General features: G+C 39.8%; 1 protein-coding gene across 2 annotated transcripts in view; it reads right to left on the bottom strand.

The window, feature by feature from the left end:
- LRP2 (LDL receptor related protein 2) overlaps positions 1 to 13,715 on the bottom strand; it is a 203,622-nt gene that overhangs the window by 36,798 nt on the left and 153,109 nt on the right. For both annotated transcript variants that reach the window (XM_058549201.1, XM_058549200.1), the window contains 10 exons: positions 13,372 to 13,524; positions 12,442 to 12,612; positions 8,196 to 8,419; positions 6,666 to 6,843; positions 5,443 to 5,639; positions 4,485 to 4,730; positions 3,631 to 3,759; positions 2,588 to 2,707; positions 1,076 to 1,192; positions 216 to 332 (listed from right to left, as the gene is read on the bottom strand). In XM_058549201.1, the coding sequence (XP_058405184.1) occupies positions 216 to 332; positions 1,076 to 1,192; positions 2,588 to 2,707; positions 3,631 to 3,759; positions 4,485 to 4,730; positions 5,443 to 5,639; positions 6,666 to 6,843; positions 8,196 to 8,419; positions 12,442 to 12,612; positions 13,372 to 13,524 (1,652 nt within the window). The remainder of the gene's footprint in view (positions 1 to 215; positions 333 to 1,075; positions 1,193 to 2,587; positions 2,708 to 3,630; positions 3,760 to 4,484; positions 4,731 to 5,442; positions 5,640 to 6,665; positions 6,844 to 8,195; positions 8,420 to 12,441; positions 12,613 to 13,371; positions 13,525 to 13,715) is intronic.

A 13,715-nucleotide genomic window follows, 5' to 3' on the forward strand; every position in this document is an offset into this window, starting at 1 on the left:
AATATTGTTAATAAAATGTACTTGAATGACTGTTGTGAAATATATGGATATTGTGACTCAGATCCCAGGTGAACTGATAATTATCAATGAATGCTGAAGAGAAAATACCTATGGTCTTCTAACCTAAGAAGTGGTGGCTGATGGGAGAGGTAGGGTCTAAACTGCCATATCCATATATTTCAGATAAACAGTGGCACAGGTATCTAGCAACTTACGACAAGTGGCTTCATCAGAGGCATCAAGACAGTCAGCAATTCCATCGCATTTCAATTGGTCAGGCACGCAGTGTCCACTATTACACTGAAAATATCCAGGATGGCAGGTCCTCATCTCTGAAGAGAAAAGACTGTCATTCCCAGAGGCCTTGCCATTCTCAGACAGTTATGAGCTCCACAGAGTGCAGTAAGTACTCCATCACATTCCTATCCATATCCTATGAGTGGCTCACAGCAAACCCACAGCCAGCGAATAAATAAACTCTCAAAATTCACACTTTCCCTGTTCAAGATATGGAGATGGAAGTACCCATCTCTCCTCTATTAAATAATCTCTAGCTCGTAAGCTTTTCCTCAGAAATCTGAATTCCTCAACTTTTAATGTTTGCTGATTTTTCTCAAACCCAACCTTTAATCAGTAAAGAGCTATAAAAACTACTTGGAGTTTATGATTCCTATTCTAATGCCCCGACCTCTACACCAGGGAGCTACAGCAGTATATCCCTTAGGGCCACTTTCTGGGGAATAATAGGAAGATGAATGTTTTTATTTTATTTCCAAGGGCAATGTAGATTAAAGTCTACTCCTAGGAAATGTTTACGTTAAAATGAGATTTTTTAAAATCTCTTGCTATTTTCTCCTATTATTATTGACCTAGACTGCTGTAAGTTAAAGCATAGAAAATACAGATCAGAAAGTACTGCGTAATGCTAAGGTTTATATATTATATAAGTTACACAAAAATCATTTTACTCTACAAAAACCTTACAAACACTCATTTGAAGTCCCCGCTTCTGTCAAATATGCTGACCCTAGTACATGGCTCTACGGAAAGCCTCTCAAAGAACTTTGACAGTTACCACAATCCCGCTCATCAGAGTTGTCCCCACAGTCGTTGATATGGTCACAGATCCATCGAGAGGGAATGCAGCTCTGATCATCACATCGAAATTCGCTCTCTGTACACTCCCGGGGGACTGAAAAGGAAAGCCACGTGGCCATCAGTGGGCACCAGGAATCACAAACAGGAGATAGGCTTGTGAGTTGGCTTACATGCCCTCAGCGCCCAAGGCCCTCCTCTGTCCCAGAGGTCTGCTTGGGCAGAATGTCCATCATCCAAACATAGACCTTCCACCTCAATTTTAATTCTGTAAAGAATGGATTTTAGGGCCGGCCCCGTGGCTTAGCGGTTAAGTGCTCGCGCCCGCTGCTGGCGGCCCGGGTTCGGATCCCGGGTGCGCACGAACGCACCGCTTCTCCTGCCATGCTGAGGCCGCGTCCCACATACAGCAACTAGAAGGATGTGCAGCTGTGACATACAACTATCTACCGGGGCTTTGGGGGAAAAAAATTAATAAAAAAATTATTAAAAAAAAAAAGAATGGACTTTATTAAGAGGTTTGTCCAAAGGTGATGTAATCTTAAGATAACTTTTGATTTCATGAAACTCTAGATAGCTTCCTATAGGATTCAACAGGAACTTTATCTTATAAACAATAACATGCCAATTGGATTGCTCTTTTGTGTAGTATTTAGCTGATTGATGCTTGCAGGTGTAATCAGTATCCTGATTCTCTCAATTGCCTATGGCAAATGGTGATCACTTCTTACTTTCAAAAAGACACTAAAGTTAGAAGGTGTTTCTTATTAGTTGATCTGAAATTGATATATATCATGAGTCAATGACGTATGTTCAGGGCTAGACCAAATAAAATAGATGTTTTCCAAATAAAAAAAATCTTTCCAAAATACATCCAATTATTCAGGACTGACTATCTAACCTCTGACTTCCTTTCCTCAACCTCTCTGTCCAATTCCTTGTAGTCAGCACCTTCACTGGGAGAGAGGAACTAAGACCTGACCCGTCCTTTAACCATTAGACCTCCTAAAATAGTCAGCTAGTCCAGGAAGGATAACAATCCAAAATACAAGTTTTCTTTCCTCTGCTATTAAGGCCATTTTGGGGCAAGAGCTTAAGAAGCAGCGTCTTTGGGTTAGCACCTTTCCTTCCTGTGCTTCTCTTGGTCCTGATTTTGTTTCTATTCTATTTATCTTATTATATTTACCCTTTATTGTAAGTCACCTCAAGTTCTTTTTGGAAAAAAACTGGGGTGTAAATAAATTCAACAGACAAAAGATTTACTTGGGTGAACATCCTCTTCCCAAAGCTTGATTATAAACATCTCAGAAGGAGATGGTTATGTCTTTAGTTAAAGAAAAAGTAGAAATGTACCAGCCAGCAGAAAGCAAGAGATCAAGTAGCTGTCACCATACCCTTTGAGGATAAATGGCATAGACAGTTGAACTATGGACAAAGAGCAAACATCACAGCTCTGGTAGTACATAAGGATGATAGAACCCTGAACACTCACCACAGTTTTCCTCATCTGAGTGATCTCCACAGTCATTGTGTCCATCACATTTCCAGCGAAGAGGGATGCAGCGGTGATTATTACAGCGGAAATCCCCTGAAGGGTTGCACGTCATCTCCTCTGCAAAGCATAGTCATTGCAAAGACTTCAGAAGCCAATGGTAAAGAAATACCATAGTCGTACTGGCTTCCTTGTGAGACAGTCTGAGAATTATGCTACCATATTCTCCAAGCTCCCAGAGAGAGGAATGCCAGCACCATTCACTGTCAATATTCCTCTTTCGGCTAACCTGAACTTATCCTACTGCTTGAAACTAGATCCGTTCTCTCCTGTGGAAACTGCTCAAAAAATGAATTGCTATCTGGCTTGTAATTTGCAACAAAGGCATGAGAAAGAAGTTAAGTGATGCCACCAACACATAGAACATTTCCAACACGTTATTATTAAAATAACCCATTATCTTCCTTATGTCTCTTCCAACTAAACCTAACACACATACTCATTGACAAACTCCATTAATTTATTTGGCCTTTTGTCCATAAGTTCTTTCCTAGTTGCCAAAATGACTACAGCTGTCCAACAGATGATATGGAAAGTCAGAGAGACATTCAAACTATGAAAATCTCCAAATAAAAAATATTCTGATTTTGAAATATTCTCTTCAGCAACAGATACCAAATCTTTTCTCTCCTCCTTCTATCAATTTCAATCAATCTGTGAGATTAGACAATTTAAACTTGTCAAGTATAAATAAGGATTCTACATTTGGGAGAAATTACAAAAGTTCCTAACATCTTAATAATGCCTTCCCCAATTATAGCATCCTTTGGGATGAGATTTCATGTAAGATGATATAAATTAAAGTCCCCCAATAACCCTGTAAAATGCTATAAAAATGCAGCATATTGTTAGAAGAATCAATAGATGGCCCTTTTTCAGAGGTAAAGGAAAGATGACATGGAAATCCACTCTCATCTTCTAATAATGGCACTTGACACTTAAGTTTTCTTGTCCCTCCCCCACTCCCCTGCAGCCTCTCCTACCACAGCCTTGCTCATCACTGTTGTCTCTGCAGTCATCAAAACCATTGCACACGGCCCACTGTGGGATGCAGCGGTAGTTCGTTCTACAGCTGAACTCCGTATAGTTGTCACAGCGATAGGCAGAGCTCACTGAAAAGAGAGGAAGTAGCAAAGTCAGAACTGAAGTCTCAGTCCTGCCAGGAAATGCCACCAGAAAGACACCTTTCCATTGTCATATTTAGGACTTGGTGCTGAAGGGTAACAATTACCATGTTACCAACTAAATTGACTCTGGCAACAAGTGTCTGTTTTAGGTGTGATCTGTTCACCAAGTGCAGAAAGACAGAGTCCTAAGTTTTCTCACTATCTCAGTACCACTCATTCGTGTTGCAGTACAACACTGTGGTGATGAGGGGGTGGGGGTAGGGAAGGACTGGGTTTGAAGTAAAAAAAAATACCTGGGGTGAAGTGTGTGCCACTAAATAGAAATGTGACCATGTGCTTAATGTGAGCCTCAGTTTTCTCATCTGTAAAATGGGAATTGGTAACACCCACCTTCCCTATCTGAGAATGTTTCTCTGAAGCTCAAATGAGAAAGTGCTAGATATACAAAATGTAAGTTCTTGTTATATTCTGGACAGTTAGATGTTCAGTGTATCAGGAGGAGAAATCAGCCACTTCAGAAACAGGATCTGGTTCAACCTACAAGCCATACAGCTATCTGTTGCCTTGCAGTGCCAGAGTTAGAAAGGAGAATAAAGAGGGAGTGTCCAATGGGGCTGAAGCAGGGAGCTCCACATCCTCTCTCAATCCACACAGAGGTTCTCTTCGTTTCCTGCTCCCGGTGAGGCCATGCTCCTCCCACAGGAACTTACTGCACTCCTGGATGGGCTCATCTGAGTAGTCTCCACAGTCATTGTCTACATCACACTTCCAGCTCTGAGGGATGCAGCGGCCATTGGCACACATAAAATAGCCCGGCCGGCAGATTCTGCCGGCACAGTGGGAAATGTCTTCGTCCGAGTTATCCTCACAGTCGTTCTCCGAGTCACACTGCCAGGCTTCTGGGATACAACGTTTGTTGGCACACTGCCATTCATTGGACTCACACTGGTGATGCTCTGAAAGCAAGGTTATTTGGTTATCAGCTTGGAAGGCATTAGGAACAGAAGCTCCTAATTTACAACAATGGATCCTGGAGAACTCAATCATAATTTCTTTTTGGAGGACTTATGTCCTAATGCACTTATTATCGACTAGTTACCATTATATGGGCACTTATTCCTTTGACTATTACTGTCTCCTAAATTCTTAAATATCTTTGTTTTGCATGCAGAATTAGGGGATAAAGACTGAGTCACTGATGATCTATTAAATTCACCTTCTCTTGTCCCTGTTCCTCTATTGGACAATAGTTTTCAAACTTTGTGTTTGTTGCTGTCGTTGATGTGTTGTTTTTAGTTTGGAAGGTTTTTGGTGGGGGAGCTTTTCAAAATGGAAACATAAATAAATATTACGAGAGAGTCCTTGTTTAAAATGGGGGTGGGAAATCCTCATTTTGCCCTCAATGTTAGCTCTCAAGGAGGATTCTATGTATCGCATATGGTAAAGAACCACCAATATAGACAATTTATGATTTACTGCAACCATTTGCCTTGTAGAGATCTTAGGATTTCTAATAACTCTATAAAAATAGATATAGAATTCTGAGTTTTCTCCTAGGACTTTGGATAGGTTTCTGGTTTATAATATTCAGAAAATCCCCACAAAATAATGATTGTACACAACCAACTACAGAAGTGGGCAAGGAAGGCATAAAGAAATTCAACACACCACAAAGAATATGGTCTTCATCAGATCCATCAGGGCAATCTCGGTGAGCATTGCATAGGAAGTGGGGGCTGGTACAGTTGCCATCCTTGCACTGGAACTGTCCTAACGGGCAGTAGCGCTGAGGGCAAATGGCGGGTTCATCAGAGCCATCGGAACAGTCTTTCTGTCCATCACATTTCCACCAGATAGGAATACACCTGCACAGAGAAAATAGAGCACTTGTCTTAGCAAGCACTGGGAGTAGAGGAGCAGGCAACAGCTATCTGGAAAGAAGTCAAAACTGAATTCCAAGTAATGACATGTGTGAGTTCTTTCATGGCCCTAGAAGAGGATCAATTAAACCTTGGTTCCTGTGGTGTATTTTCAGAGAAAACATTAATAGATGAGATAGAACAGGTTTAAGACCCAAATACATGCTGAAAAAATGCTTTGCGTATGATGGGATAAAATTCCTGCCACAACAAACAGAGGAGTGTGTGTTTAGAGCTGTGGTTCTAGAAGCAGAGATTGGTTGGGACTGTCTGCTAGGGTGACATAAAAGACATTCAGGTATTGGCTGGGAAGCTGGAGGACACTAACGTTTTTTGAGAGCCTATGTGATAAGTGTATGCTAGATTCTTAATCTAAGATATCTATTTAATCATCAAAATAATCTGCCATAGAATTTTAGATGCTATGATTTGCATTAATGCCTCTCCCCACTCCACTGTCTGACTCAGTCCCCCTAGTCATCAATAGCCTATGGCCATTGTTAGGGAAATGATCTGTGGCCATGTTTTACAACAAACACAAATGATCAAAAATGGATTTGAATGTGTAACCCTGGATCCTCTGGCATAATTAACTAAGGAGCTAGGCCAATATATGTGTGAAAAAGACAAAGAAATTCTATCACTCTTGAGTGCTATTTTTCAGTAAACACTTATACATACTCTGGCTCTGACACAACAATTCATTAGAAATAAAAAACGCATAGTTTGCTTCCTCTCTAGAAGTATAAAAACTTGCATACATAAGCATAACTGTTTGGTTAACAAATTCCATCTATTGATGGAAGAAATTATCTGAAGCTAGAGACTGAGAGTCTTGGTACATTCCAAATGAACCAAATTAATTAGCCAAATTCTTGGTTCATTAGAAAGCTCCCATCACCTGGAGGCTGGAAGTTCAATGTGTGTCCAAGGGATGGAGAGGCAGCGGAGAGAGAGAAGAGAGAACCTTACTTTTCATTGTTAGCACACAGGAATTGGGTGCTAGAGCACATGGGCAGGCAGTGGGTGCTGTCATCCAGCTGGAGGGAGTGGAAGTTATCTGGACACTCACAGGTGAATCCTTTTCCTCCTGCTTTGATGAGGCAGAGATGAGAACAGCCACCATTGTTGGTACCACAGGGATTGTTCACTAGTGAAAGGAGGAGGAAAATATATGTTCATTCAGAGTATCAAGCACAGATGAGCTGATTACCCACTTCATCAAACTCATCACCTCTTTGAGAGTAGGAAAAATCCCAGTCTCATGCTTCTTCCGAAAGCCCATAAGTAGGACAGATAGTAGAGCTGGATAAGCAACCCTGTGCTTTGAGAAAACAGATTTATGTGCTACCAGAAGTGAGGCACATCCACTGGTGTCTGGGCCTAGAAAAGGTGTGTTTCTCAAAGTCCTTGGAGAGCAGATGGGAAACTTAGCTTACATTCATGTGCCCAGAACCTAAGTTAAAGTGTTAATTTCCAGCACATACTATATCCTATCATTCTAAGGATATAGACAACAGAAGTATGGCCCAGAATGAGGTGGATGGATAAACTGAGCAGTGTCTTTACTAGTTTTCTGGGATGCCACTTGGAGGTGAAGATTAATTTGTACTTCTGCTAAAATAATATGAAGAATATTAACTTCTAAGAAAAAATACCGAGTATATTTTGCCAATTCTCATTTTTTCTTACTTCTGAGTTTATCATATACTTTAGCAAGACACCACAACAAAGAAGGCCCACAAAATCCCTCCTATGCCCAAAATATACTCCAGACCTTTACTCGATTGTCTATAAATCATAAAATAGCTTTAACTGCATGAAAAGAAATATAAGTTCACAAGCAAATAAAAAACACATTTCTTAACTTATAAAACACTGAAATGTGTTGCTCTCAACATTAGTACCTTCTAGAAGACAAGAATAACATATATTTAATACACAAAACAATGTCATAGGCAAATAAATATTTAACAAATGATGTCTTATAATCACTGTAATCTTTTAAAGATTTATTTTAAATCAATTATTTCAATAGATTAATCTTGATATTAAGGAATGATTGTTAATCTCTTAGGTGTTATAGTTTACTGTGGTTATATAAGAAATGTCCTTATCTTTCAAAGATGCTTTCTTATTTAGGGCTGAAATGTCACGATATTTTTAACTCACTTTAAAATACTTCAGTCCTCCCACCAAAATAGATGAAGCAAATGCGGAAACATGATAACTGTTAATTCTTATCAAAAACAAAAACTCAGGTTGATCTTTAAGAATAGAGCAAGTTTTAAGAAAAATAAGAGTTATAAGCAGCCTTTCCCAGGAGTAGGAGAATGAACTCTAAAGATATTTCCATACTCTCAAAACTCAGCACGTTTTGTAGAAAACGTTAACAAGTAACACCATTCCCTTTATAAATCATGATGTTTATGCTTAAAAAAACAAGAAAGTAATGCACAGAACCTCAAGCAACTGTGCCAAACTTCTGAATTGTCTACTCACCAATTGGCTGCCTATATGGATGATACACATGGATGTCAAATGGTTTATGGGTTGTGTTCACCAGCATCATCCTATCTGATCCATCATATTTGTTTCCCTTTTCAACTGTCCTTGTATTCCAATCTGTCCAATAAATGGTGTCTTCAAAAATGGTAATAGCAAAGGGATGAGGCAGTGCCCCGTCATACACGGTGTGTCGATGGTTGCCCTCCAAATCCGAGTACCTGAGGTAGGAGGAAGAAAGAGTCACTCAGTGAAGATAACACCTCCCCCAATGCCTTTAACGATAGATGAATTGACAAATCAATTAATACCATTCTACCTTCCAGAGGAAACGGAAGTTCAGGTCCTCCCCCAAACTCCTAGTCTTTAATTAAAAAGCTAAACTTAGGGCCGGCCCCCTGGCTTAGCGGTTAAGTGTGCTACTGGCGGCCGGGGTTCAGATCCCAGGCGCTCACTGACGCACCCCTTCTCTGGCCATGCTGAGGCCACGTCCCACATACAGCAACTAGAAGGATGTGCAGCTATGACATACAACTATCTACGGGGGCTTTGGGAAGAAAAAAAAAGGGAGGAGGATTGGCAATAGATGTTAGCTCAGAGCCGGTCTTCCTCAGCAAAAAGAGGAGGATTAGCATGGATGCTAGCTCAGGGCTGATCTTCCTCACAAAAAAAAAAAAAAAGCTAAACTTAAAGGATATTTTCACTGAACAAAAAAATGTAAAAGTTTGCTTAAAAGAAGTAATGCTTGTAAAATAGGAATAGCAACAGGAGTTTAAACAATCGCTAATTTCTAACCACAGCTGCTTTCCTACAGATGCAGCTAGTTCAGCTGTTGTAGGCTTATAATCTTTTACACTGATGTTCTCCATTCAGCATGTTTTTGATATCCTGGGATGAACCCTAAGTCATTGGAAGAAATCAGAGAATAACAATATAAAGCTGGAATTCTGCCTTCTCCTGAACATTTCAGAGGAGAAGCTGTTCTGGGAGACAGCTGAATGCTCAGTATAACCTGAAAGGAGTATACTAGATGAGTTAAATTATAGCCCTGCAGGCTTAACTTTGCATACACTGGCAGCACATTTATTATTAATCATGCCCTGGACGCTATTGATGAATACTTTTCCAGATGAATAAACCTCCAGAGGAAGTTCTCTGATTTCAAGATGGTACAAAGCATCCACAGCCAAATTTCCAGGTCCTCCTAGTTCCAATGCATCATTCATTACTATGACTCTATGTCAAAATATTGATATTTTAATATTTTTAAGTTTTAAAGCAGACCCTAAAACTCAAACAGGAGTTGGAATGAGCTAGCAACTAAGAAACTTGACAATGTTAGCCATGCGATATTAAAAATATTTTCCAAGATATTATAATTTACAGCAACTTATAGAAGCCAAAGGAAGACTTTCTTGGCCTCTGTTGATAAGACTGCAGGTAAATGACCAGAATTTAGTCACTATTTGTTTCTTTAAAAAAGGCATAGACCAGAAAGTAGTCTTGAGATCTTCCTTTTTGGTTTTTGATCTCTGTGTAGAGATCTCAGACACCCTTATCAGTATTTTTGGTCAAGTGTAGAAGCATAGGGCACAGCTACAAGGATTTGTTGGCATATCCCAACATGTACAAGAAATGGATTGGATGCTGTATAAAAATGTATTGTTTTCCATAGTCTGTGAAACCTATTTCTGAACACAGGCATTGCTACCCCTCTAAGAGCTGATCAAGTCAACGTGGCTCCATGAATATTAAAGGTTCATTCAGGGGCCGGCCCCGTGGCTTGGTGGTTAAGTGCGCGCGCTCCAATGCTGGTGGCCCGGGTTCGGATCCTGGGCACACACCCAGGCACCACTTCTCCGTCCATCCTGAGGCCGAGTCCCACATACAGCAACTAGAAGGATGTGCAGCTATGACATACAACTATCTACTGGGGCTTTGGGGGGAAAAAATAAATAAATAAAATCTTTAGGAAAAAAAAAAAAAAAAAGTTCATTCATTCCCAGATCAAGTGCCTAATATTATAATTTGATTTTTAGATGGTAACTTATTGCCTGAATTTTAGAATCCAGCTACACAAATAATTTAGAACAGATTTTATCAAAAAGTGAACAGATTGTTAATTAGCTAGAAAATTCCTTTTTGCCTCTAACATTCCTTAAAATATTACCTATGTGCACACTATTTCAGTGAAACCTACTAAGCTTTCAAGACCAAAAATAATCTCTAAGACATGAAAGACCACAAAAGTCCAACAAGAAAGTTGTTGAAGCTTCTTTGAACACCTTGATGCTTCTACTAATTCAAAATAGGATTTTATGGAAAGCTAACTAAGCTCTATGATGTTCCTTAAAAGAGAGGATACGCACACTGTGGGAAAAGCCAAGGGTGTCACCATCTGAATATTTCATTAAAATGGTACAAACAAACTAGAAGTAATATTCTACCTCTTCTGACCAAAGTTGATCTCTACCTAAGAGTGAGTTAGTATCTGCTATGGTAAATTCTGCAGAGAGAACACTAAAGGATTGCCTTAGTATATCAAATGAACCAGGACAAGGAAATATTCCCAAAGCATCACGTGCCAAAATCCTTATAACGTTCAATTTTCCAAAGCCTTCTTTCCTACTTACCCTAAACGTATTTTAAAACTAAGATCCTACAACATGGTGACTATAGTTAATAATACTGTATTGTATATTTGAAAGTTGCTAAGAGAGTAGATCTTAAAAGTTCCCATCACAAGAAAAAAAAATTTGTAACTATGTGTGGTGACGGATGTTAACTAGACATATTGTGGTGACCATTTTGCAACATATACATCTACATATTATGTTGTACACCTGAAACTAATACAATGTTATATGTCAATAATATCTCAATTAAAAAAAAAAAAAACTAAGGTAGATCATGAGGTAATTCCAAGGGGCTGAGTTCAAAAAAGACATTGGAGAGTAGCAGAGGCTGATGGCATAGCCTGTAAAAACAATCCAGTATTCTCTGCTTTCCAGGCCAGGGGTGGCAAGGAGTCTTCGTCACATGTATTAACCATAAAGGATTCTGGGGAAATGTCAGTTCAACAAGAGAGGGTTCTGGGATTGATTAACTATGTCTGCCATGAGCATAGGAGGAGAGAGCACCAGCATGTGTGCCTGGTATTCCTTCTTTCTCAGTGGCATGTTCCCAAGAGAGCATGAGATTAGAGAACTTCAAAAATTTCTACACTGACTTTGTAGAAATAAATTTAACAGAATGAAAGAACTTTTAAAGGCCTTTGAAAAAGCTCTGCTGAATTAATGACAATTCCATGCTTTTAAATGTGAAAGGCTGTATATCTGGGTACTTGTTCATAAAAGCTTGCTCAGAAGACATTACTACAGACCAACTAGGCCATAACTAGCAGTGTCCCAAAACAAAAATGTTCTGGTTGGTTAGTGATGTGTATTATCTTTTTTACAATGAGTATTTTTCATTGAACAGTATAATATTTAACACACTTTAAAAAAATCATCCTAGGGGGCTGGCCTGGTGGCACAGTGGTTAGGTTTGCAGGCTCCGCTCTGGCGGTCCGGGATTCGCAGGTTCAGATCCTGGGCGTGGTCTGACACACCGCTTGTCAAGCCATGCTATGGTGGCGTCCCACATAAAGTAGAGGAAGATGGGCACGGATGTTAGCTCAGGGCTAATCTTCCTCACACACACACAAAAACATTATCCTATTACTAGAAAGATTTGAATGTATTATCATATTGAATAAATATTAACAGACTCTACTGCTACATAAAATACTTCATTGTACTTATCAATAAATGCACTAAAGTATTTTAGGGAAAACTTTTTCAACACTTTTGCTCTTTTTCTTTTTTCAAATACTAAAGTCTATTAATCACATATTTGGTAGAGAAGGGCAAACTAAAGGGATAAAGAACTTAAGATGAGTTAAGCACTAAGCTGACTACCATAGGGGAGAGATTATCAGCTCCATTTTTCAGATGAAAAAAACAATAAGATGTGAAAACACCGGGACAAAAACCCAATCTGTATGATTTCAAAGTTCATACTCTTTCTACTGCACCATACTACAGAGCTCAGTGAACCACCTATAATCAGCTTTTAGATAGAAGAGACCTCAGAGCAACTTCCAACACATAGGCCATTTGGAAGCTGCATGGGAATAATACACTGGCAACACAAGCCCTGGCGTTTGGAATAAACAGTTACACATTCTTTTCTATGTACATACTCAATGTAACCCAGGTGAGCATCTGCCCAGTAGAGTAGATCATTGGTGTAATCAATAGTGATGCCATTGGGCCACTCTATCTTGGTAGAGATAATCACAGACTTATTGGTTCCATCCATGCCTACTCTCCCAATGTATGCTCGGCTAGCCCAGTCTGCCCAGTAGACATACCTGTTGGAGCAAACAGAAAAGGTCAGTTCCTGAAGCCAAAAGAAGTCAGTGGCCAAAAGATATAGCTCTTTTCCAATTAGAGAAACAGAGTTTACATTCTACAGAGCCTCTCAGAAAGGAAAGAGAACTAACAGAATATAATCTCAAAGGGGGCAATGTATAGGAAATGCTCAAGAATAAACATGATTAATTGGGGATTTCAGTGGATTTGACATGGAGAGTCCAGTAAAGGTGGTTTTTGTTTTGTTTTGTTTTGTTTTCTAACTACAATATTCTTTACATGCAGCCAAAATATGTGACTTGAAAAGTGAAATGGGGGGCTGGCACCGTGGCTTAGCAGTTAAGTGCACGCGCTCCACTGCTGGTGGCCCGGGTTCGGATCCTGGGCACGCACCGACGCACCGCTTCTCCGGCCATGCTGAGGCCACGTCCCACATACAGCAACTAGAAGGATGTGCAGCTATGACATACAACTATCCACTGGGGCTTTGGGGGGAAAAAATAAATAAATAAATAAAATTAAGAAAAAAAAAGAAAAGTGAAATGGTATGTCATGGCAGAGAAAACAGAATAGCTGATGAATATCATTTGAACAAGCCATGCTTCTACCAATTATACTGAACCATTTACCAGGCAGGAAAAGCAGAAGTCAAATCCCAGCAAGATATTGGCCTTGAGATAACTACGTGGCAGCCTTTTTGGTAACAGAGGCAGAATAAGGGCAGGAAAGAAGAGCCCAAGATTACAGGGAAACAATACCCATATTGAGGATGAAGGACAATTCCTCTGGGATTTTCAAAGCAGAAAGTGTTGTTGGCATCCATACAGTGCTCAGCCAGCTTGCGGCGGTATCGACCATCGAGATCAGAGACAGAGAGGCATTTCAGGTAGGCATCTACCCAATAGAGCTTTCTGAAATGGAGAACCAGGAGTTACTGATACAGCCATTTTGCTCCTGAAACTGCATATTTAGCCACCCAATTTCCTATGCTACCTTGGAATCACACTAACAGCTGTTAGAACGCACTTCTCCCCAGACAAACAAGGACAAGGGGAAACAGTTGACCTTCTTGCAACGGAAGATGCAAGAACGTGTGCTACAA

The sequence above is a fragment of the Diceros bicornis genome, chromosome 10 (assembly GCF_020826845.1).
Source record: "Diceros bicornis minor isolate mBicDic1 chromosome 10, mDicBic1.mat.cur, whole genome shotgun sequence".
In the NCBI taxonomy this organism is placed as follows: Eukaryota; Metazoa; Chordata; class Mammalia; order Perissodactyla; family Rhinocerotidae; genus Diceros; species Diceros bicornis.